This window comes from Poromitra crassiceps (genome assembly GCF_964638095.1).
Source record: "Poromitra crassiceps genome assembly, chromosome: 7".
In the NCBI taxonomy this organism is placed as follows: Eukaryota; Metazoa; Chordata; class Actinopteri; order Beryciformes; family Melamphaidae; genus Poromitra; species Poromitra crassiceps.
Window position 1 is genome coordinate 49879215 of NC_139628.1, and position 26306 is coordinate 49905520.

The 26306-nt window shown below is 46.3% G+C and overlaps 2 protein-coding genes across 4 annotated transcripts in view; both read right to left on the minus strand.

Annotated features, from left to right (window-relative positions):
* Positions 1-332: 332 nt before the first annotated feature.
* rab1ba (zRAB1B, member RAS oncogene family a) lies at positions 333-8070 on the minus strand. The gene is made up of 6 exons (XM_083640746.1): positions 7812-8070; positions 5416-5488; positions 5196-5291; positions 4775-4870; positions 4249-4380; positions 333-3009 (listed from the first exon to the last, which is right to left on the minus strand). Exons 1-6 carry the CDS (start codon positions 7823-7825, stop codon positions 2815-2817), a joined length of 606 nt encoding a protein of 201 aa, XP_083496872.1. The 5' UTR covers positions 7826-8070; the 3' UTR covers positions 333-2814.
* A 5128-nt stretch (positions 8071-13198) lies between these two features.
* peli3 (pellino E3 ubiquitin protein ligase family member 3) overlaps positions 13199-26306 on the minus strand; it is a 39785-nt gene continuing 26677 nt past the window's right edge. For all 3 annotated transcript variants that reach the window (XM_083639819.1, XM_083639820.1, XM_083639821.1), the window contains 5 exons: positions 24990-25119; positions 22495-22596; positions 21496-21717; positions 17126-17314; positions 13199-13916 (listed from right to left, as the gene is read on the minus strand). In XM_083639819.1, the coding sequence (XP_083495945.1) occupies positions 13317-13916; positions 17126-17314; positions 21496-21717; positions 22495-22596; positions 24990-25119 (1243 nt within the window). In that variant the 3' untranslated portion in view covers positions 13199-13316. The remainder of the gene's footprint in view (positions 13917-17125; positions 17315-21495; positions 21718-22494; positions 22597-24989; positions 25120-26306) is intronic.

Genomic DNA, 26306 nt, shown 5'->3' on the forward strand with positions numbered 1-26306 from the left:
TAAGGCGATGTAAACCCCGACTGAGACACCGGTTAGCAAACGGGAATGCAGAGGGACAGAAGGCAACTGTAAACGCTTCCAAATGACCGCGTTTAACCCATGACCAGGTCCATCTCAGGGTTTAACCCATGACCAGGTCCATCTCAGGGTTTAACCCATGACCAGGTCCATCTCAAGGGGAAAGGAACAGCAGCTTTTAGTAAGCCACCTCTTCCCCCCCACACGTCTCTCTACCCCAGCTCTTCCCCCCCACACACCTCTCTACCCCAGCTCTTCCCCCCACACACCTCTCTACCCCAGCTCTTCCCCCCCACACGCCTCTCTACCGCAGCTTCGTCTGCAAACAAGCACCAAGTCAAAATGAGCCTACGTTCTAAAAAGCCAGCCTGTCATGTCTACTGAACATGAGCGTTAAGCAAATAGTACAAGATTTCTCCATCAGAAAAACAAAACAAATCAATGAGAAAATAAAAATAATAAAACCATAACGGTAATAAAACGGTATCTGTAAGAATCTTAGATGAACACAGAATATTGCCAATTGCTTCTGATGTTTATCCAGATAAGTCAAATTGAATGTGTAACTGCCCCCCTACCCTATTATGTTACCCCTTGTCATCGCACTTTGTGTGTGTGTGTGTGTGTGTGTGTGTGTGTGTGTGTGCGCGCACTGTTGATCAAGACTCATATAGTCATATCAGGATTACTAAAAGACATCATGGCTGCCTAACCGTACGGAATCTTCTATCATGATGTGGGTGTCTGTCCTTTGACATGTGAAATGCTTCCTTGGAGGAGTGACGCAGACTAGCTAAAACGATATTACAGTGCTCTGTCACGGCTCCGCTAGCTGGCTACCGCTAATGTAGGAATAATTTAGTTGCATGGGGTGAACTCCCCAACCCTCCTCTGCTGTACTCTGTCTCTCACGGGTGGTGGCGTTGGATTCGGGCTGAAAAAATACATATAGTCCTTCCATTTCCCAGAAAATTTAAACATTTCTCCGATTGGATAGTGGGAGCGGGTGTCTGCCCAGTGCCCAACTACGGTTGCGGAGACACGTCCGCCCTGCATGCAGGGCTACAGGAGAGAGACAGAGTACAGCTGGAGGTTGGGAGTTCCAAGTTACTGACCAAACACTATTTCAGTGATTTCTGTCAGAATATAGCGCCATTTAACACTTATTTTAACACCAAAGAAAATCACTTACAGCACCTTTAACCCACAGTGCTGCTCTACTCTTACGTACAACAAACCCCTTTCCCTCAAAACACACCGCTACCTGTCTTTGGATTAGGTCTGGATATCGCTAGTCAATACTTTTAAGGTATCGAGCGAAATAAGACGGTAGAGTAGTATGGAAACTCCTCCAGTCAAACCATGCCTGCATTCCATCCTTTTTGTACACAGATCTAGACAGAAATTACTATTTGTATGGTTTTGCTCACAGCCAATCACCACAAGCGTTCAATTTAATGTGATTGGACCGCTACTGCAGCAGCTACAACCCCTTAGTCTGTGTCGAGCGGTATAAAGCAGTAAAAAAATGTATTGAATTTCAATTAGTCCACATTTCATTCAGATGAAGAGTGGGCCGGAAGCCACCCCGGCCAACCACAGTCAGCTCCGCTAATTGCTAATGCTAATGCTATTCACTCTCCTAAGAACAGATGCATAAAGATAGTGTTGACAGCGGGAGACTCAGGCACACGACGTGAATCCACCTGTCTGTGTGGTCAGGCAGATTATTCTAGGGATGGAGAGGTTTGGGGGGTGGGGGGGGGGGGGGGCGCAAAGGTAGACAGACAGACATACAGACAGGCCCTGGGGAGAATGGAAACACTGCTTGGCAGTCAAGTGTCTGGCCAAAAAGGCTCAAGTCACTTTAACAGCCACCATCCCCACTTTCACATTCACCGTCAACGTAATGGGCCTTTTTCGCAGCAGCCATTTTGTGTCTAAAAGGGACGGTAAACACTTGTGCCACCAAAACATTGATCCAATCCATTTGGGTGTTCCAGTTTTGGGGGTCCTCATTAATGTTTTGGTTGCGCCTGTGTTTACCTTCACTTTTAGACACAATTTTGTGACAAAATAGAATTTGTGAAAAATTCCATCGATGACAAATCGACATACATCCTCGACAAATTGTTGTAGTTCTAGTGTGTCAGTACAAGTGTGTGTGTGTGTGTGTGTGTGCATGTGGGGAGATAAGCTCACTGGAATCTAAAGCTAATCTTCCCTGGCCTCGTTCCACACAGCCATCTTTCAGCCATACTCTATCTGTTGACTTTCTGTCCTCTTGGCAAAAATGAGTGTTTTTTGGGGTCTGTCTCCCTCCATCGCGGACCTATCGCTTTCTTCTCTCTGTCGTTTGGTGGAGAAGCCGCCCTGAATTAAGCCCCTCCCTCCCAGTTCACATCTCTTCTTTGAACTTTACCCTCTGCTCTAATGCTGCGTTCCAGACAACTCGGAAACACTGGATTTTCCGACCGAGTAGAAAAAGTACACTGGAACGCCACTCAAAGTCAGAGTTCCTATTTGGGGGGGGGAAAAATCGACCCCGACTTCACGGAGTATCAGCTGTCCGACGTCACGACCTCCAAGTTGTCTGGAACGCAGAATGACTTCCTCTCCATCGTCTGTTCACCAACCCCTCCCCGTACCTCTACCCCACTGGTTGTTGGTGGGCCGACGGAGGGGCGGGGGCCGGGTGCAAGTTACAGGGTGTTATGGAGGAGGGGTGGTTGGTTGGTGATGGTAGCGGTGGGAGGAGAAGGGGGGAGGTGAGGTGAGGGGGGGAGCAGGGGTCCTTTAGCAGCAGCCCCCTCCGGACTGCCTGACGGGGGTGCTCTCGATCTTCAGGTTGGGCTTATCCCCGCTGGCCGTGGCCCCGGGGCCCATGCGCTTCTTGATCTCGGCGGCCATGGTCATGAAGGCTTGCTCCACGTTGGTGGCGTTCTTGGCGCTCGTCTCCAGGAAGGGGATGGCCAGGGAGTCAGCGAACTCCTGCCAAGAGAGAGGAGAGGCAGTTATTACTGAAGGAACTGCAGAGTTGTCGGGGGGGCTAGACCAGTGGGTCAATCTCCTTCTCATTCTGTGAGGCTAATGCGGAAAGGGCATTCTTTCGAATGGCCAGAAGGGGGCACCACGTGTGTGTGTCCAAAAAGAAAGTCGTTAATATTGGAGTGAATGGGAAAATGACCCGACTTCGGTCACATAACACAAGATCTAACGTGTGGCCCTTCTCTTGAGTCGGGCCGGTCACATAATGAACAAGATTGAAAGAGGCAATTAGATTTAAAAAAAATCATTGACCAGAGGTCTAGATTCACAACAGACATGAATACATGAATAAAGTCCTTATTCAATTTTGGAGGACGATATACGACCGCACAACAAGACAGGAGAGGACAGGTTTAGTTTCAACAAGTGCAGCTCAGAACTGGAATAAGAGTCAAATGGAGTTTGACGACACTGGAAGCTAGATTTGAACACAGAGGCTAGCCCCCCACCTCTGCCGGTGGTCCGGGGGGAAGCTGAAAAATGAACAGGCAGGAGGAAGGCGTTCAGAGAATGAATGGTGTACACTCACCAGCCTGAAGCCAAGTCTCTGTCACTCAGGACGGAGCATAAAATCCAGTTCACGAGAGGTGAAGTAGTCATTCAGCAAAAAAGTTTGGTTTCCTACTAGCGACCTAGCGTTTAGCAAAGCGACACGGAGATTGAGCTCCACCCCGGCCGAGGACGTAATGCGTCTCGGCGACCGAAGGTGGTCATGTCCAACGCTGCCTCTGCGGGCCCTGCCACAGCTGGCAGTGACGGTGCGGGGGCTCCATCACCAGGCCCGGGGGGAGCGAGCAGACCAGGGGAGCACAGGTGGAGTGAGACGCGGGCGGACCAGGTGCCGTCATCAGGCCGGGAGGAGAAGCAGCAGCGACAGCGGGATCCCTTAGCGGAGCAGGGGGCATGGGGCCGAGCGGCTTCAGCAGGCCAGCGTCAGGAGGAGCCGACCCCGTTTTTGCGGCCGTAGTGGCTCGATGACAACAGGACGGATCCAGCAGGGAAATAGCGTCCATCATAGAGGAGGCGAGGATCATACGATGAAGCCAGCGGGTAAAGTCTTGAGATCCACAAGCGCACCACCCCTGTATAGACCTTCTCAAATACACATTCTACCTAATTCTGTTCGTTAAAGCATAACTATTTGCAGATGGTCTTGCTAACGTTAGCTAATAATAACAATACCTTGGCTGTTGTGTAGTCCACTACTTTCTTGGTGGTCAGGTCACACTTGTTGCCCACCAAAAGCTTGTTGACGTTTTCACTGGCGTAGCGGTCGATTTCCTGGAGCCACTGCTTCACGTTGTTATAGGACTCCTGTAGAATGACAAAAATGACAAAAACTATAGTAATCAGTCAAATAATATATACATTTCAACTTTATAAATGAGACACAATAAATGCATTTTGGCTGAGTTAACAGCCTGTCAGGGGCTACTGAACGAATTGAAACATAACGGAACTGCCCCCTCTTCTTTAAATAATGACATATAGGCCTAAATAAATGAAGTAGTCTATAAATAAACAAACTTAAACATGCATCCTTGTTTACTTTTGTGGTAATTGAATAACAGACACAATTTTGTGTCGGGTTGATATAAGACAAAAACCTTGTTCGATTCATAACCGATTGTTTGATCAAATTGAAAGAAGAAAAACTAGCATCTGAAGTGAACTCTACAGGAAACAGGAAGTAGACTGACAAACCCACCTGATCCGTCACGTCATAGACAACGATGATGCCGTGGGCTCCGCGGTAGTAACTGGAGGTGATGGTACGAAACCTCTCCTGACCTGCAGTGTCCCACTGAGACACAGACAGACATACAGACAGACATGTTTCACAGGCTAATCATTCATCTGTGGTTTTAGGAATAAACAAAAATCAATAAATCGAACATACATTTTGTTTGAACAATCATTTTCTACATGACGGGGCTCACAGCCTCGCCTGCCCTGCAGCTCGCCCACTGCGCGTGTGCATACTCGTTTCTGATTGGCTGGCAGGTGTGCATACTCGTTTCTGATTGGCTGGCAGGTGTGCATTAAAACCACACATAGTTTGGCTCAAGCCTAAGTAACCACATGCTTTTTAATCAAACAGCAAAGAAAACACTGTGATCTACACTCACAATCTGCAGTTTGATGGTCTTGCCATCCAGCTCGATGGTGCGGATCTTGAAGTCTACTCCGATGGTGCTGATGTAGCTCTCTGTGTAAGTGTCATCCTACAATGGAGGAAGTCAAGACAGAGTGAGAACAAGACGAGCTGGGATGAGACATGAATCAAACAAAACTAAAACTAAAAAATATAGATATAAAATAAATAGGAAGAGACGGAGCGCTACTCACGGCAAAGCGAAGTAGAAGACAGGACTTCCCTACGCCGGAGTCTCCGATGAGCAGGAGCTTGAACAGATAGTCACTGAAATGAAAAGAGCAGGGAGCAGACATGTCTGGCCTCACGTTGACAGTGTTAGCGCCCACACTCAGAACTGTGAGCTAATGGTGACCGCAGATTAAGGTTGCACGATATTGGAAAAAACTGACATTGGGGTGGCCTTCTCAGTGAAAATATGGCTGCAGGTGGAAAAGAGATTGCAACTCCACAGAGAGATCAAGTTGTTAAGTTGGCCGGCGTACGACCCACACTTCCTCCCAGCATCACAAGACCACAGCTATAGATTACGGGCATAAAACGAGGCATCACCTCACTATGCCGAATGGTGACACAGGGAAATTTTAATAGCTTCAAAGACCTAAGCCACTCCTACGGGCTGGGCAAAGAGGACTTCTATCGGTATTTACAGGTCCGTCACTTCTTCTTAAAAGAGGTGGGGGGGCCAGACCGCGTCGTACCCTCGGAAATAACCCAGGTATTTATCAATGCATATGACGCTAAAAACAATAGAGGTATAATAGGTAAACTATATAAGGGTTTTATCTCAATGAATCTAAATTCAACTAATTACATTAGGCAACGCTGGGAAAAACAAACCAATAGGGTAATAGAAGAGGAAGCATGGCTTCAAGCGTGGGAAACTCGATCCAGCTCCACAAATTCTTTTTTTTGAGAGATTTCTGTTGGAAGACACATACGTTTCTTTATTACACCCAACCAGAAATCTAAATTCAGTGGGTCTCAGCATTCTTGCTGGAGGGAGTGTGGCTCCACGTCGGCTGATCATGCACATATCTTTTGGTCGTGTCCATGTATTCAATCGTTTTGGAAAGAAGTGGACCAATTCATCTCTGAGATCCTGGCCCTGAAGGTGGACTTTTCTTTTGCATCTCTATATCTCGGAATCCTCCCTGATGGACTCAGCAGAAGTGACACATATCTTTTGAAGATACTTATAGCCGCAAGCAAGAAATCAATTACCAAATGCTGGCTACAGAAGAATCCCCCCACCATTGCCCTCTTTATCAATACAGTTAACTCTATCCGCTCAATGGAAAAGATGACCTTCTCTCTCCGACTCCAAAAAGAGAAGGGGGATAGATATTGGGAAAAATGGGAATATTACTACAACTTAGATGTCTAATAAGTTAACAGTCACCCCCTATCTTGGTCTTGTCTCTGTCTATTAGAACTTTGTTATTATTGTGAACCGCTCCTGCATCTTAATTTTAATTTTAACCCTTTCATTTTTAATTTTCTATTCTGTTTTTTTTTTCCATGAGTGAATTGTAAGGTCCTAGACTCCACCTGTTACATGTCTGCATAAAAATTAAAAAATTAAAGTGTAAAAAAAAAAAAAAATGCCGGTCAACGTGACGGACAGATTTCAGTTTCTCTGACAATTGGAATAAATTGGAATAAATAAAATATTAGATCTGTGTTTATTGAGCTTAAAAAAGTGATAGCAGGCTATAGCCTATAATCTCGATATTGTCGTAAATTCCCTGCACCAACCATTCAAATTTCATTTATTAAAATTTGACTAGGCAGAGTACAACAGTGCCCCCATCCCCCCCCCCCCCCCCCCCCATTAACTCCGCCCATGCCAGGCAGGCGCGAGCTGTCAGCTGACGTGAAGAGAAAACATGCTGGAGACACATTAAACAAGCTGTCCGTGCCCTGTTCCAGCTAGCTAGCTAACGTGAGCCTTTAAAACGGCCTATGTGCATAAATAACAGCTTGCCAGCTAGTTCAACCTGCCGACAGTAGCTTGTGTGTATATCACACACATTGTGACAGTCACAGTGCTGTGGTGATAGACAGCAGTGTGACGTCATAACAGAGCAGTGTTTATGCTGCATTCGGTTATAGCTGGGAAGTGGCAAATTGCCAGTTGTTACTATCAAAAATGTATAAAACGTCGCGTTAAGTGGGAGTTCCTACTGGCAAAGGTGGGTATGATTTTTTTCCACTTTTTATTGTAGGAAATTCAAGTTAACAATAACAAAGTTGGGTATGATTTCTCAACCCCGTTACTCCCAGCGAGTCATTTGACGTCATTTAAACATGGCGCCCACGATTGTAAGAATTTAAAACATATTTTTGACACATTTTCTTTTCAACAATAGCAAGTATTCAGACCAATCAGCATACCAATACAAGGTTAAACCCATATGTTAATGTTATTAGCTGTTAGCTTAGACAGCTAACGGCTATTATTGCATGGTTTTGCGAGTTGAAGCCGAAGCTCGAACGCACGTAGGTGGGAGATGACGCGTTTGCCACATTTGCCACTGGTCAGCTGAGCTCCTACCATAAACGAATGCAGCACTAGCAGTGAACTCACTATTCAGGATTCATGTTTCTCTCTCTTCCTTCCTCCTCCTCCAGGCAGGCTCCAGTAGGTCCGGGTCTGTCCGGGCCGGCTGTGTGCGTCTCTCTGCTCCGGGTCTGTCCGGGTATGTGAGGCTCTCGGCTGGCTGTGTGAGCTCTGACCCCGTACTTCTTCCACTCTGCTCGACCTCTAGAACGTCATAAACCGTCGAGTCCACCTGTTTGTTCGGGTTATGCGGCTTTATTTTCCTCCCTTTCTCTGTGTGTGTGTCCGTTCGTTGTTCGCTAGAGGTACACGATGGCTGCGCAGGCGCGGCAGTGACGTAAAATTACGTGGCACTACGACAACTAGATGAGTGCGGTGCGAATCACTTTTTTTTCCCATGATGGCGAAGGTTAGACGAAGGCATGACCCGCCCCTCTCTGCCTCTGATTGGCTGACTGTACTCTCTTCGCCTGCTTCCCAGGCAAGCCCATAGGGCGAGCCAGCAGTCATCTGAATGACGTCACCCCATCACTTCCTGCTTTTCTCCCTGTACCAAGCGCTGAAAAAATATGAATGGCGGTGAACGGAGAATAACGTTACTTTTTTGATCCCGTTTGAATTGTGAAACGGGGTGCCAATGTTAATTTTGTCAATTTAAAACATAACTTTGCATGCCAAGAAAGCCAAAGTGAAACGTCACTTCCCATGAAGTGACGTTTCACTTTCGCTCTCTATGTTACCACCCACAGAGTCCCATAATCCAATCACAGCCCTCCAAAAAAAACCGCGTAATATGAAAACCAACCTCCCGGAAATCGACTACTAGTCAACAAGTAATTAAGCAGCGAGCTGTGTGTGGACCCTATGGTGTGGACTGTGGAGAGGACATCTATCAGTTAAATCTAACTACGGTATGTGCATTGATGACTTCTATCAGCTAAATGTAACTATGTGCATTGATGACTTCTAGCAGCTAAATCTAACGGTGTGAGTGCATTGATGACTTCTATCAGCTAAATGTAACTATGTGCATTGATGACTTCTAGCAGGGAAATCTAACGGTGTGAGTGCATTGATGACTTCTAGCAGCTAAATCTAACTATCTGCATTGATGACTTCTAGAAGCTAAATCTAACTATCTGCATTGATGACTTCTAGCAGCTAAATCTAACTATGTGCGCTGATGACTTCTAGCAGCTAAATCTAACGGGGTGAGTGCATTGATGACTTCTGATCAACTGCCTGCCGTCTTCATGTTACATGTTTTATTATGTACTGGTCCTGTCTGGGTTTGTCTTGTTTTGTGTTTGTCTGGTCTCGTGTTCCCACTCTGAGCCTGCACCTTGCCGTGGTGAGTGGGCTTTAAACTAAGCCAGGCTTTTACGTGTACTATCTGCTTAATGAATCTTAGATATTGCATGCCATCTCTCATTTCAGAAAACTGCTGGTCGCAAAGAACCCACCAACAGATCTAGGTGAAAGCGGCCCATCTGTTTATTTCTGAAAATCGTAAAAAAAAAAAAAAACGCATTTACGCTTCAAAAGTCATTAAAGTGGTCCTCGTTTGTGAAGATTATCCTGCTGAACATAAACCTTTGTTAACCACAGACCTTATTTCATGCATTTGACCAAAATCCCATTGCCTTTTCCCCTTACGAACCAACATGGCGGCCGATTTGGGGGCTCGTAAGCCTTCTCCACATCCACAAAGCACATTGGCATACACCCAGGCTCCCTCCAGGATCCTCACGAGAGTCAAGAGCTGGCCTGTTGTTCCCCGACCAGGTGTCTAATTTATCAATATGTGCCTAGAATCCCTACTAAAAGTACTTGTCCATTAACTGTCTATGTGATTCAGTCTGTTTCACAATATAGTGTCATCTTGCAAAGGTATTCCAAACAAAGTAGTGATGTAAAAAACAAATACACAACGGTATAAGTAAACAAGACAACTTAGGCCAAAAAATGTAATGCATTTTGGGAGACAAGTAGGCTACCCACACCTGCTGCAGGCAATCACCCCATTATCAATCACAGCAACGATTAGTCAATTAGTTGATCGACAGAACATTAATTGATGACTTTTACTGAGGGGGGGGGATGGTTCTCTTAAAAGTGGATATTTTCTGGTTTCTTCAGTCTTCTATGACACTAAACTGATTATCTTTGGTTTATGGATGGTTGTCAGGACAAAAGAAGACATTTGAGGACATCATCTTGGGCTTTGGGGAAAAAGTGATTGACATTTTGGGACATTTTATATAGACCAAACGACTAATCAATTAGTCGAGAAAATAATCAACAAGATGAATCGATAATGAAAATAACCGTTAAGTTGCATGCATTGAGTCTGCAGTAAGACCTTTCAGCGTTACCATCTCTGTCATATGCTATCGAAGTATTTGCATGAACATAATATTGAAATGTGCAGATTAGATACATTTGTGCAGCTTCCCCTGATGACGCAGCTGCCCTGTAGTTGTCCTCCATCTCTCTCTCTCTCTCTCTCTCTCCCTCCTGGTGGAGAGGTGATGGGGTTGCTGGTGACCTTGAGTTATTTATAGCAGGATGGGGGCGCTGCAGACCGGTAGCATGGCTGCACAGACAGTCCTTCAGGGCTCGAGAGCCTGTGTGCCGGCAGCACTCAGGGAGGGAAGGTCTTTCTGTGGAGGGGACAGTCCCTAGTAGGGTCAGATGGGCTACCGCTAAACGCATCCCTGCAGGTGTGATGTCAACACACATGCAGAGCAGCCAGACTAGCTGCGACGCAGGCACTGAGAGTGAAGAGAACTAAGGATCAAGAAAGACACATGCACATTTCAACACAATTTATTTACATCTTCTCCATACATCTCATATTCCATATGAAGCCTTGAGATCTATTCTGTCTGGCTTTGAGTTTGTCATTCCACTCTTTCCTTTTCCCCCAACAGTTCTTAAAGCAACAGGGCAACATTTTGGGAGATTGGCCTATTTGCATATGCCCGATAGTAAGACGAGAAGATAGTGTTGTGTATGCGTCACACCAGTTGTAGCTGTGCCTTTAAGACAGCCGCGCAGCTTTGCGACAGCTGCCGGAAAGTGTTGTTGTTGTAAGATGGAGCCTGTGACAGCCTGGTAGTAAAACATCGAGGATAATGGTCCCACCTCTCTCCCCGTTCCTCGCCCTGCCTGGCGAGCCGCTGATTCCGTGGGTTCGCTGGCATGAATCCTTTGAAACGTTCATAGTAGCCCTCGGGCTAACTAAAGCTAACGATGAAAGGAAGAGGGCCCTACTGCTACACTGTCTGGGCAACGAGGGACAGCAGATTTTTCTGACTCTCGGACCCGCTCCTAAATACGCGGACTGTGTCACACTGCTGTCTGGACATAGTAGTATTGTCGGGAGGTCATAGGTCACAGCTTAACAACCGAATAGCTTTCCAGCAGCGGGCTTAGCATCACTGTTAGCGGCCTCCAGCCCTTTCCCCTCCAGACCCGTGCTACTGACTCAGACGGTGGCACCGGTGCCCACAGCACGCTGGGCCTGTGGTAGTTGTGGCTCCTCATCGCACCCCGACCGAGCCCCATACTGCCAGGGGCCAGTGGTGTCGACGCTGTGCCAAGGAGAACCATTTTGCCCGGGTCTGCCGCTGACAGCCCACCGCCGCGTTCGCCTGGCCCACCTGGGCCGACGACCATCCATTCAGTGGCCCTCACCCCCCGATCGTTGAAGTGGTGCACGGTGCAGTTGGATGGTGTGTGCCTCCCACTGCTGCTGGATACGGGGGCCTCCAAGTCCAACTCCAAATGACAATGTCTCATCATTTTAAATGATTATTTCACAACGTGTTGAATGCATAAGTGCCAACATGTACATAAGAGTACATAGGAGCGTTTTGGCGCTGTTGGAATGTGTATTTGCCTATTTGGTGAATTAACAGGGGTAGGCTAGCCGATCCGCGGACGACCACTCATTGTTAATAGGGTGGCCATCCATCCCCCTTTAGGGCGGACAGTCCCGTTTTGCGATGCCGTGTCCGCCCAACGGTGCAGCCTTGAGACGGACGCTCATTTGTCCTCCTTTTGAGATCTTCCACAAAAAAGGAGGATAAGACATCACTCACGTAAGACATTGACATCATTTGGGGCCAGTTCTATTGAACGTGAGTGATGTCTTGTCCTTCTTTTTTTAGGGTCCCTGATGTTAAGGAAATGCTTGACAGCAGCTGATCTGAAAGAAGGCGACTAGTGGACTGAACAGTTGGTGACAGCTGGTTCGTTTCACATGTAAATTAACTAGCTAGCCAGCCAGCTAACTTAGCTTTGTGTATTTTCTTCACTGAAACAGAGACGGAAATGTAAAGACTGTCGAGCAAAGGAAAGGGAAGGAAACGATGAGGAGAGAGATGGAGAGAGCAGGTAGGAGCAGGTAGGCTATACTGTAACTGCACTGTTCACATGATAGGATTATTAGCATTATGTTGCTGCTCAACAAAAACAATGTAGGCTAATGACCACATCAGAGATGTTCTTTGGTAGTTATAGCTACAGTTATAGGCTCAATTTAACAACACAAACACAGAGCATAATTAATTAGTGTGATATAGATAGTACTATTGTATAAATTATTGTATTATTATTATTTCACCCATTTTTCTTATGTTTATGTAGGCTACTGTTTGACATATGTGATTCAAATCCAAAATTATGCAAATCCAACCACAAAGATTAAATGGAGATTGGAATAATGGCACACATGGACAACCTGCAGTCAGTGTGTGTGTGTGTGTGTGTGTGTGTGTGTGTGTGTGTGTGTGTGTGTGTGTGTGTGTGTGTGTGTGTGTGTGTGTGTGTGTGTGTGTGTGTGTGTGTGTGTGTGTGTGTATGTGTTAAAGAGGCACTAAGCTGCACTTTGTTGTAGGCTACATTCTTTCATAGTTGTCAATTTTTGTGAAACGAACACTACAATGCAGTGAATTATACATAGTTCCTGCGTTTTGCCTTATGGGTATTTTTTCTAATTCAGTTGCACAAATATCGTGATGTATCATGGACAAATTGTCTTGCAATATATCGAGTATCGCAGAATCGCTGTATGATACCATCGTTATCGTGGGCAACCTATCGTGATAGTATTGTATGGTGCGTTGCAAAGTGTCCTCCTGTTTGGTGTTATGGAAATGGCCACCCTATGTGCTAAGCTAACTAGCAGGAGGGGCGCGTCGCTACTTTGTACTATACGCACTGAGAAGAGAAGGGCGTCTATCTTCTCGTCTTACTGTTGAGAATATGGCAAATAGGAGAATCTCCCAAAATGTTGGCGTGTTCCTTTCATCTTTCAATCCAGTGCTGCAGTCGACAGTCATTAGTCCCGTTCCCGCGTCCGTTCCCATATTCATTGAACAATGAATGGAGAGGCAACGTCTCCATTCAGATAACCGCGGTTATAACGTAACCGTTCGTTCCTCCACCGTTTGTCCCCATTTCCATCCGCCGGCGGCCCAGCTGTGGGCTCAGTCGACGGGGGCCACCGTTGGCCCAGCTGTGGCCTCAGTCGACGGGGCCCTGGAAGATGAGTTTTATGTGGCCCTGCTCCCCGGTCAGCCAGGTGCCGCAGAAGGGGCAGGCGGCGTGGAAGGCATGCGTGCCATGGGGCAGGGGGATCTGGCTCCACCCGGCCACCGTCTTTTCCGAGCACACGTGGCCGCAGGGGCAGAAGGCGTGCGTGGGTGGCCCGGCGTCCAGGTACAGGCCCCCCTCGCAGCCCAGCCACAGGGGCACATAGGGACCCACCCGCCTGCACATGGGGCACTCCCTCTCGCCGGTGCCGGCCGGCGCCGTGCCCCCGGGGCCCGCGGGCCCCTTCTCCTTGCGGTAGCCCCAGTTGTGGTAGCCGTGCACGTGGCCGCAGTTCACGTACACCCACGGCTGCTTCTTGTCCACGATCTCGCGCTGTGCCAGGCTGGGGAAGGCCAGCGTGTTGAAGCCCACGGGGCACTGGGGCCGCGCCGCGTTCAGCTCCTGGCGGAGGGACTCCAGCTGCTTGAGGGTGGGGGTGCGGCGCAGGCCGGCCGGGGTGCGCCACAGCAGGGTGGCCCCACACAGGTCGATCAGAGAGCCATCCTGAAGCGTGTTGGACTCGTTCTCCACCTGGGTGGGGATGGGGGGGAGGGGAGCGACACGGGGAGGGACAGGAGTTTCCATCATTATTTTTTATCACATTTTTCCCCCTCCTGTTTTCTCCCCAATAGAGAGCCGCAGGAACGAGTCTGGAAATCATCGATGCTACCACTCCTGGTTCTTCACTGTTTTCGCCTATGGGAGTTTTGAATGGGTTTTTGGTGCGATGCTTCTAATAATCTCTCTGGGCAACGCTGGCTTAATCAAACGCGAACCAGTGTTTAGTAATATCATCTTCACACATGAGGACCACCTTTATGAGTTTTGAAGCTTTTACGTGCCGTTAAAAGGGCGGCTAGCTAGCAAACGGCTAAATGAGACTACACTGTTGAGTCGACGGGGATATATACGTCAATAACGTCACCACTTCAAAGGACGAACACGGAAATTCTCTTTCCCTCACCTGGTTCAGCCCGTTCAGCCCGGGTAATCAACAACAGTCCAGGTTGAGTGCTGACGTGACGTGGAGCCTATGCGACAGTGTGTAGTTCTGGATTAGCTTAGCTCGAGCTTTTTACTTCTAGGGCTCGCATTTACGCTACAAAACTCATGAAAGTGGTCCTCATGTGTGAAGATTATCCGACTGAACTCTGGTTCACGTTTTATTAAGCTTGCCTTGCCCAGAGACCTTATTTGAAGCATCGCGGCAAAAACCCATTCAAAAATCCAAGAACCAGGAAGTCCGGGACTTCCGCGTTCTGACTACAAAAATACGTCATCCCTGCGGCTCTCTATTGTCCTGCTGTCCAGGTCCTTGCTCCACCCCCTCTGCCAATCTGGGGGGAGTTGTAGACTAGCACAATGCTTCCTCCGATACATGTGCAGTCACCAGCCGCTTCTTCTCACCTGACAGCGAGGAGTTTCACTGGCAGGACATAGCACGTGGGAGGATCACGCTATTCCCCCCAGTTCCCCTCCAAACGGGCGTCCCGACCGACCAAGGGAGGCACTAGTGCAGCGACCAGGTCTCTTAATCGGTATGGACGCCCATACCGACGCGGGCATGGACGCCCGACCATGCCGGAGGTACGGGGGCTCGAACCTGCACCCTGCGCTATCGGGACACCCCAGAGCTTTCAGTGTTAAAGGCAGGAGAAACTCTGCACTGCGTTCTCCTTCTGTACCACCACAAGATGGCACTGTGGGCGTTCAGCTCTGCTGCAGACATATAACTCGCCTCCTTCAAAATGCCATCTACAGTACATGCATGCATCACATTTACAGTTAGGTATCGACTTGCAGTGAACTGCCTGGGAAGGGAGAGCGACCTTCAGAAAGACAGAGTGAAACCGGCGATGTCATCATGGATGATTTCTACCTAAAGGCACGTGAAGACCTGGGACCTCGTCCTTACAGCTCAATTACAATTTGTGTACATGACCTTGCACATTATGCACATCACATATATTACATCACATGCACCTTTGCATATATATATATATCTCAAATAATTGTTAACTTCCCTCATACTGCATATATTTCATATATGCATATATTTCATATATGCAGTATGTCCAGAACTCCGCTGCTCGCCTGCTCACCTCCACCCGTCGCCGAGATCACATCACCCCTGTCCTTCACAAACTCCACTGGCTCCCAGTCAAACACCGGATAGACTTCAAAATACTGCTCACCACCTACAAAGCCCTCAACAACCTGGCCCCTCCCTACCTCTCCGACCTCCTCCTCCGCCACACCCCTACCCGTCGCCTCAGGTCCGCTGACGCTAACAGCTTGATAACCCCCGAGGACCAAGCTCCGGACCTGCAGGGGGCGACAGGGCCTTTTCAGGTGCTGCACTCTCCCTCTGGAACGCCCCTCCCCATCCACATCCGGCAGGCAACCACTCTACCATCCTTCAAACAGGCCCTCAAGACCCACCTCTTCAAACTCACCTTCACCTGCTAAATCATCCTCCCCTCCATCATCACAACTCAACCATCTTTAAATCTCATACTCTGTTTTATTGTTATTTCTATCGTTATGTTCTTTTATGTTCTGTATATATTAAATTATTTTATTGTGTGTAAAGCGACTTTGAGTATTTAGAAAAGCGCTATATACATCTAATGTATTATTATTATTAGTATTAATATTATGATTTTTTCACGTTTCACACTGCATACTTTTCCATATCATACATTTTTCATTGTTTTTCTTTGCCTTGGTACATTCTCCTGCTGTTATCTTGCATAATGCTGTAATTTATTCTGTTGTTTTCATACATTTCGTGTATATATTTCTACTTGAAGACATCCTAAAGTCAATGGATATATGCCTCCGCTAACAAGTGAGCAGTCGACATCCATGTCTGTCCAGACTTTGACATTTCAGCCAAATGTGAAGAAATTCTGTCAAGGCGTTACTGAGATATGACGTTAACGAGCTTGAAAATGGCGTTCACAGTGAAGCCATGCTGTGGGCGAGGCCGCGCAGCATCGGGGCTGCGTATGTGAGCTGCAGGGCGCGCGAGGCCACTGTGCGCCCGAGCTAGCGACCCCGCTAGGAATCGAGCGTGCGAGATGCCTAGTAAGACATAAAGGGATGCAATCTTACATTTTTGGAGTACAAAGTAAATTTGGATATCAACAGAAAGCATACATTCTGCTCTTTCCAACAGTGTATATAAGTCAAAGAGATTTGAAGGGTCGATGTGACTCATTTTGATGGAGCAGGTCACCTTTGGTCTAAACTAGAGTTCTCAACGAGCCTGGAAATTCAAACCTGACCCGACCCTAGTAAGTTGAAGCCCAAACCCGGCCCGGCCCGACCAATTAGCCCAAATTGTGGGCTGGAGCGCGCCGGGCTGGGTCGAGTTCCGTCGGGCTCAGGCTGAAACTGAGAACTCTAAGCTATCTGTGCGTGTGTGTGTGTGCGTGCATGCATGCGTGTGTGTGTGTGTGTGTGTGTGTGTTAGCATTAAAGAGAGTGAGAGAGAATAAAGAGAGTGTCTCCATCTAGCCTACTGTAAATACATTAAAAATATATCGTTTTTTCTTTTTTTGTGAAGCCCGAGCCCGTCGGGCTGGGTCGGGTCCCATCGGGTTCGGACTGACATTGAGAACTCTAGTCTAAACGGCCCTTTAGATGCCTTTCTGGGTCAAATCAAGGTCAGTAAAGCCCCACGCCTTGGGACTCATTTTCCCATCAGCCCCCCCCCCCCTCTCTCTCCATCTCACCAGCTTGCCCCTCTGCTGAGCGGAGCGTGTCTCCCTCAGGGCGAAGACATTGCCGCAGACAGAGATCTCTCTCCAGACACCGGGTGCCGGCTCCGACACAAACTCGCCCGCCGGGTGCATCACCAGCACGCCGTTAGTGGTCAGCCCGTCCATCAAGCCGTCTGACGTCCGCCATTTTGCAGCCCGCTCCTAGGAGACCACCCCACAGCATGCACACACACGCACACGCACACACACACACACACACACACACACACACACACACACACACACACACACACACACACAGGCAGACATCAAGGTTAGCAGAGTGATGGGCAGGGTTAGGGGATGTCATCAGTGACATCATCACTGAACTATAGCCTTGTGTGTGTGTGTGTGAGTGAATTTATGACATCACTGATGGTGTCACAATACCTATGATAGCACTGATGACATCAGTCACTGATGATGTCATCAGTGACATCATCACTGAACTATAGTTCAGTGTGCCTTGTGTGTGTGAGTAATTCACTGATGTCATTTATGGCATCACTGATGATGTCATCAGTGGGACAGACAGAGAAACAGACAGACAGAGCCCTAGCTCCCATTTATATACTGAACTGATGATAGATAGATGGATGGATGGATAGATAGATAGATACCTGTAACGGGATACAGGTACTCCTTATTTTGTATTCTAAATACATGTATTCCATTACTTACACACACACGCGCACGCGCACACACACTCTCTTACACACACACACAGGCAGATGTGAAGGTGATCAGAGTGATGGCTTTGCACAGGGTAGAGAGAGGTAGCTGGCTAGAGAAACAGCCAACGTGGCTCTTCTGTGCTGCTATATTTAGCAGGGTACAGAACGACTGCTGGACTGACTAATGCACAGAGAGGCACCCACGCCTAAGAATAAACATCCCACAGAGAACAAAGGCAAATATTATGACCATGTGGCGGGAGGGACACGGCCAGGCACTCGAGGGGGTTTGAGTTCAAAGTTCAAAAGCTTTTCATTGGAGAGGGCTGAGACGGAGAAAACTGGAGTTTGAGCTCTGCTAATATGTCTTGGATAGAAAGCTGCTATGGAGGCAGAAATAATCCCATTGGTTGAGTTAGACCTCAGTGGGAGGAGCTTAAGAACGACAGATAGACCCCAGGTGGTGCCCAAGCACCTCCCCTTTTGCCCTCTGAAGGATAAGTGGCCTTTTTGCAAGACACGTCTGTGCTGCGGCCAACATGACTGTGTTTCAGAGGCTCTAGCAGAGCCATTTTTAGAGCTAGAGTGAAAATACTGATATCCTCCCAAACTACAATGCATCCATTGGTACCAGCCAGGTCATGCTAGGTTGTCAGGAAGGGCCTAAATAATGCGCTAAATTTAGGCTAAACTTTGGCAAGGGAAAACCATTTTCAAAGGGGCCCCTTGATCTCTTACCTAAAGATACAGATTAGTGATGCGCGGGCCGCAGTTATAACCGCGCTGACCGCGGATATCCCGCCCCGCGGGCGGGTCGGATCATAAAAATAAACATTCTGATTAACACATTCACTGCCAGCCATTTTTTTTTTACTGTAGGTAGGTTCTGCCAGAGGGTTTTTTTGAGGATTCTGGCTCATCTTTCAAGACCCGAGGATTCTTTTCTGCTGAGATTTTGTGAACACACAATATCTCAAAATAACTAATAGAATGTGTGCTTTCTCTGTCTAAAAGAGTTAGTTTGTAGAGTTAGTAGTTATGTAAGCATTAGCAGTTGAATACAGCATGGTTTCAGCGTCAGAATTTTTTTTCAGAGATAAACGGCTTTTTGTGAAATTCGATAGAACAGTCACTTTAACCATTCATTTTTGGCATCAGTAAGACCTAAACAATAGTTTTGAACAGTAATTTCCTCCATAACAGCAGGAAACTCCCCTCTGCTTCCAACTCCTCCCTCCGTGGGCGTTCTTCTTGGCTGCAGGCAGCGGCCGTGTCACAAGCTTGTCACCAGTCTCACTGCTTTGCTGCTGCTGTGCGGCTGTGCCTGTCTGGGCGGCCGCTCTTTGAGGAAGTCTGGTTGGACTCGCTCGCTTCTTGGAGTTTTGGTTGAGAGCAGAGATGAAGCTTTTGCGATTCTGGTCATATTTATGCTGCGTGTTTCAAAGTGTGTTCCATCCGTGATCTATTATGCAAATTTGCAATCCCCCACAGCCAGGACCCAGGCGAAAGCGAAAGCGTTTTCGCCCCATCCATTTTCATGATAATGGCTTCCATGCTGCTGTCTTAGCTTGCTTGGCTCTCAATAGTCTGAGCACCGTCGCCACTCAGTGGGTCGGCGGAATGGATTGCACACGCCCGGCGGCTCTAACACTATAATAGGAGATGCAAAAGGGCCAGATCAACGATCCACCGTCAAAAAAAAAAAATCGATTTTTTTTTTGACGTGTTAACACGTCGTTGGCAGTCAACAGCTGGATTCTGAAAACGTGTTAACACGTCATTGGCAGTGAACGTGTTAATAGCGGATGGGTTGCGGGCGGTTGAAACGATGTGTCCATTAATGAGGATAAAATAATATGAATTACGTTCTCTAGTCTATGAACGTATTTTAAGCTACATTTTTCGTCAGGCACATTCTTAGTCGCCTTGTAGATCCCCCAAAGGACCCACGGCCGTAAACAAAAGAATAGCCATGTGCTAGGTCACTAGGCTCCACTTTTGGTCCATACAGTGTTGCCAGATGGCAAATGTTGAATTATCGTACCAGAGGGTCAAAATTATCGTTTTTGGAGTGAAATTATCGTACGCCCCCTCCCCAGCGCGGCGCGCCAACGTCGGGGGTACTGCGACTGATCACAGGCTACTTTTTGGACTTGGCATGATCTTTCAACACTGTGATCTCAGCCTGCGTTGCAACAACAACAAAACACCCTGCACGTATTGGCTGCAAATATGTTGTTTGAAGAGATGATTGTATAAACAGATAGAGTGATAGACGTAGGATTCGTCTAAGTGTCACAAAATGATGAAATTATCGTACATTTGGGGGATTTTGGGATTATTGATCGTACATCGTACAGAGGTCGAAATTATCGTACAAATACGATAATTATCGTACATCTGGCAATGCTGGGTCCATATATGGTCAATGATGGCACCCTCAAAAAGGAGTCTCCACTGAAGACGTGTTTGAAGAGAAGACGCGTTTGTATTTTCCCATACAATGAGGCAATCCAGTAAACTAAACTTAAAGCTATAGCGTTAGCCGAGTAAACTACATGAGGGCAAGTGGTGGACTGGACATAATACAGCATGGAAGTTTATTTGGAGTCTTGGACTGCAGCGATCGCACCAACGGCAGCAGAAACCGTAAGTTCGCTCCTTTTATAGCGTTGTGAAATGTCGGGTGCATTGCGGGCGTGGATCTATAAATGGTATGAAATAATTTGCGCGGATTTATGGCGGGCAGACGGTTCATGCATACACGTGGATTAGGATGGCATAAAAGCATCCGCGCATCTCTAATACAGATACATACTGTATCTGAATGTATCTCAAAATGGGATTTCTTATCGAGAGGAATCCAGAACGACTGGATCTCTGACCATTTCAGAATGTATGAACATACCCAAGGAAGACAGACATGCTGTGTTACCTGATGCTAGGACGTCGAAAACTGCATTTCTCCGCCTGGATTTTTTTTTTTACTTTCGCTTTGCACGTCCATAAGTAAGAAGGTCTATTCAGGCAGAATTATTCACAACAAGTGTCACAGCTTACATGTATGTCTTTCATGCACATTTCAGGCTTATACACAGTCCATATTATTCTCTCTGGACAGCGTTTCACCAACGCAACATAACACCTGCTCGTTAACGCTCCAGAGTCGGCTCTTCTTAACAAGCAGCAGGTGCAGCCAGTGAGCTGCATCATGTCGGGGAGATGAGAGAGAGAGTCTGTGTTTGTCACGTCACCTTATTAAGATCGATTTCGGGTTTTATGAATATTATAAAAATATTTATTTTGGGGTGCACGTTTTGCTGTCCCTATTTTTCTATGTTAAAACGTGCCACTGAGGCAACCACATCAGCTGATCCTCTTGAATACAGCCTGCACCCCCAAATTCAATCTAAAATTGCAGCCGGTCAAACTGAGGCCACTAGGTAAAGATTTATCCGGCGATCGGCGCTTCGGGAACACCCTGGAAGGTGTGTGCAGCACCGGTTTCGGAGCACCGGAGGGTGGAGATTTCACTCGGCAGCACTTAAATGAGGCACCTAATCTGCATTGCAATTCGGTACCGATAGTACCGGTTGTAAAAGTACCGGTACCAAAGTGGTACCGGGTTTGGGTACCCAACCCTACCCTACCCAGCAAGAGAACGCTCACCCCCAAGAAGATGTTCTTGGACGAGTCGAAGCCTGCGGCATAGATGCGGGCTCTGTAGGGGGCGCTGCGCTCACACATGATGCGGCAGGCGTAGCGGGAGATGGTGCTCTGGGCCGACTGGCCTCCGCTGCCGCCCTCCCCCGCCGCCCCCCCGCCCTGACCGCTGCTGCCCGCTGTGTCCGTCACCACAAAGTCAATCATGCTCTCCGTGGACCGGCCAATCTAGGAGAACCAAGATAGAAAGTGATCATAAAAACAAGCCACAATGACACACAGTTGACAACCACTGCTATGGAATAGTAGTATATTATATTATATTATATTATATTATATTATATTATATTATATTATATTATATTATATTATAGCATAGCATAGCATAGCATAGTATAGTAGCATATTACCAGAGGTGGGTAGTACTCAATTTCATTTACTCAGTTTCAAGTTTTATTTGGATCGCTATTAGCTACTGGCACTGCAGCTATTCTTCCTGGGGTCAACAAAACAGACTATAGTGACAGTCCGCTTTGCAATAATGAAAAAATAAGTATCTCCCTATATATTCTACATACACTATATATGGTAGAATACAGCTTGTTTAAAATACAATGGCCCATCTATACCAAATAACTCAAGTACAAAGTAACAATTGCTTTGTAAGCATAGACTGATATGTAGAATGAAACATAATGATCATGGTTTTACCAGGCTATTAAAATAACATGGGTGTGTTTGAAAAAATCTTTTATAAACGGTTGCCTAATCCAGCTTAAAATATGAAAATGGCAAAGGAGGTTTTCAGCTGTTTGTGAGGAGGTACCGTAGCGTAAGCCTACTAGGTTTGTGTTTTCCTACAGATTCAGCAAGGTCATGTCCATTAACTTCTAGCGCACTCTACAGTCGCTGCTAAAATGTTGAGTTTGCATGGCACGTGTTTGTGTGTGTGTGTGTGTGCGTGTGTGTGTGTGTGTGTGTGTGTGTGTGTGTGTGGATACTGACCTGAAACATGTCTGTGTTGGTGTCATGGGTATACTCCACGATGACAGAGTGGCTCCGTGACAGTGTGTAGGAGATGCTGTGCTGGCTTTTGTTGCTGAGCGCCTGTCAATGACAATGACATTACCCAGGTCACATGACAACATTACCCAGGTCACATGACAACATTACCCAGATCACATGATGTTGTAGAATGGAATTTCATCATCATTCTTCTCCCGCATAAGCAAACACCTCTATTGCAGAGGAGTGTGAAGGTGGGCAGCTTTGTGATAAAAACCATTATAGATCAAAATAATAATAAAGCCAAGAGTCAAGAAAGTTGTCTCACAGAAATGTATTCAGTCAAACATATATCTTTGCAAATAGAACGTTTCCATTTGCAGAGAGACTGGCTCCCTGGAAAAGCGTACATGTTTCCAGATCAGGAGCGCAATACAGAATGACACAGAGTCAAAGGTTTTATACAGTATTCTCACATATCTCACATATCTTCACAAGCGATGTTTTGACAAGCTCACAGAGCAATGGCAGGAGTCGAGGGGAGGGGGAGCTGTAGCCAAGGCAGGAGCCTAGCAAGGCCACATCGCTGACTGAGCTTGTCACTGTGGCCCCATAGGCTGTCTGTCTAAGTGGAATGGAATTTATGGATGGAATTTATGATTAATGAACTATGTGTATCTGTCTGACTATAACGAAGTGTTATGCAATTAGGCGTCTGCATCGGTCTTAACGCAGGTTTTGAAGGCAACTCTGAGCAAGGCTCAGGGCACCGTGACAGGGCACGGTGTGAAATGTTATCATAAATTCTACTCGCTTCTCCCTATCATGTTGTATATTTGTGTAACAATACTATTATGCATAATTAAAGGAAAACAAGCAAATCTAAAGGGAATGTCACTGTTGTACATATTATGTATAATAAATAATCAAAAAGGGGGGGACATTTTTTTTTTTTTTTTTGCTGCCGGGCAAACTCCTACTTTGGGGCTTATAGTATTGTCTTGGCTGAACATGATTCCAATCAATGTTAGTGAATTCCATTTTTATTTTACTTTTGTTTATGCCTACAAAGCAAATGTTACTTTGTACTTGAGTTCTCCCCTGCAAGTGAATGTATAGATGGGCCATTGTATTTAAGCCAGCAGTATTCTACTATAGTGACCTGTATGCAGTATAGAGAGCCATTTATTTTTTTCATCATTGCAAAGCCAGAGCACAGTAAAGAGGATATTAAAGTGGTGTGTGTAGTTCTTCACTAACTAGTATCTACATTTTGATGCATTTTACTTTTAAAATGTGCAACATTTTCTTCCAGGGGCTGCATGCAAATTCATTCGGCATGTAATGAGCCGAATGAACTGACTTATCAAACCAGAAGTAATCACCTCAGCGAAACTATCGTACAAATACGATAATTATCGTACACCTGGCAACGCTGGCTCTGCTCTGCTCTGTAGCACTTTGCATTGTGATGAACAGATCATACAAAGGGTGAAATTATCGTTCAAATATGATCATTATTGTACACCTGGCAACTCTGGCTCTGCTCTGCTCTCCACTTTGCCTCTCTGCTTGGAATTGTGGGATAGGTGGATAAATAAACTTCAGTCGCCCATATTCGAGACTAGATATGAGACTAGAACAACTGAAACTGAATCATAAAGTATCCCTATAATATAATTGTATTATCATGGTCATGATCATAATCATTGTTGTTTCATTAAAAATGGTGTGATATTTGTTGTTGTTTATTTTGTGTACTTATGTGGACTACTTATTTGTTGTACAGGTGTGTTCTGTATAGAAACTTTTGAGGGTTCCAAATGTACCAAGCTATAGAACCCTTAAAGGTTCTATATAGAACCACTTCTTCTAAGAAACGGCAAAATGCGATGTCCTCGACCTCGCAGGAACCCAGGGGACTCAGGAGAATAGGGTAGCGTCTACCCAGCTCAGGGAAAAAGCCCTAGGCAAACCTTCAGAATGAATGACAACCTGATGGGACATTCAATTTTTTTTGGGAACTAGGGATTTCCCAGTTGATTTACGTCACACCCAAGTTGACCGCGTTCCAACAGTTGGGAAACCAGCCAGAATTAGCTCTAGCCAGGCTAACCATTGTTAGCAAAAACAGTTGATAACAACGCATTTAGTATAATTTTGCACATACACAAACACCTTGGTAACATGTCCACAGATAGAAGTTAGACAGTAGCCTACTGTGTGTATGACTGACGTAATGACACACAAATAAGACAGAAGTGCTAATAAACAGTATTTAGTATTTACTAGACCTTTCACTACTGTTGAACGGTGGAGCTGCCATCTTGGATTTTGAGGTCGGGGCTGGTGAGGCTCCCCTGAGATCGGGGTAGGAAATCCGAGGTCAGGTGAAGTCACAAGCGACGTTCCTGACCTTTGACCTTGTAAATTCCTAGTTCCCAATACAAATGGAATGTGACATAAGCTACAGCGACCATATTGGGACGTCTCACCTTTGATACCAGAGGGGTGGAGACATTGTGGATGACATCGGGCTTGACGCCGTTGGCTTTGGGTCTCTTGTAGAGGGCCAGGCGACTTCTCCTGCGACCCTTGTCCCCATTGGCCAGCGAACCATTGTGCCTGCGAGTCATAAAAAGAAATAGAAAATAAAATAGAAATAGAGACAATAACTGGGTTTAAAGTGGTAATCGAAGGTCGAGCCAGGCTAAGGCTACACTGCTCTAGATGTAGAAATCACTAACCAGACTCTATAACAAAGAGAAACCCAACAGTTAAAGCTACAGTACTTACTCACCCATTAGAAGTCCATGCTAGAGCCTTGCGCCGCTCCTAATTTGAACGTCAACATTGCTACATTAGCATTTGTGCTAAACGAGCTATCAAAGCCAACCAAAACCTAATCCAATGTCGTCAGTTTAGCAGTAGGCTCATCCTGTCCTCTTTTTTCCCTTCCTCTTTGAGCACTGCAATCTGGGCTTGAAACCCTGATGTCTGCTATTAACTTATCTGTTTACTTTTGCTACTAAACCAACGGACATCCACGCAACGCATGGTCTGACAGAGAGCAATGCCATTGGACCGCATTGGACAAACACATGTGCATATTTTCCAGCATGCCTTGTTCCTTCCTAACTTTTGACAAGAAATTAACCCAATTAAATAAGTGCTGGGTGGAAATAATCATTAGTCTATTCTTAGTTAAACATGAAGTTTTGGAACATTCAATAAAGACAAATAGAAAATAGACTATGACTCAACACCCTAAGTGTTACACACATGGTAGGAGAGTGGTATATACCAATCACATCAATAGCCATGTCAGTGTAAAATGGTTAGTTCGCTTGCTCTCCTCTCCACTAGGAGCACTGACTCCCGCTGCGCTGTAGTTTATTCAATAAACAGAGATTCTCCTCTCTTTTCCACACTCTCTCATATTTGGGGGGGCAAATTGTCCCCTTGCGCCTATGGTTTGTTTACAAACATGCTGATTCCTCCTATAAAACATACTACATACATTTTATGAGTCTCGAGTCTCGACAGACTTTATTCATGGATATATAGAGACAACAAAACATCCAAGGAATAACATGTAAAAGTGTAAACACTTATTTCCAACATGGTCCCTGATAGGGATGCACGATAATTATCGGACCGATAAATTATCGGCCGATATGGCCATTTTGCGTTATTATTTATTATTCCGATAATGGCCTTTTTCCGATAAATGATCATCCGATAATAATTATGCTTTATTTTGAAGCAGAGCCTTTGTTGTCGCACACATGACATCACAGCTGCGACGCAAA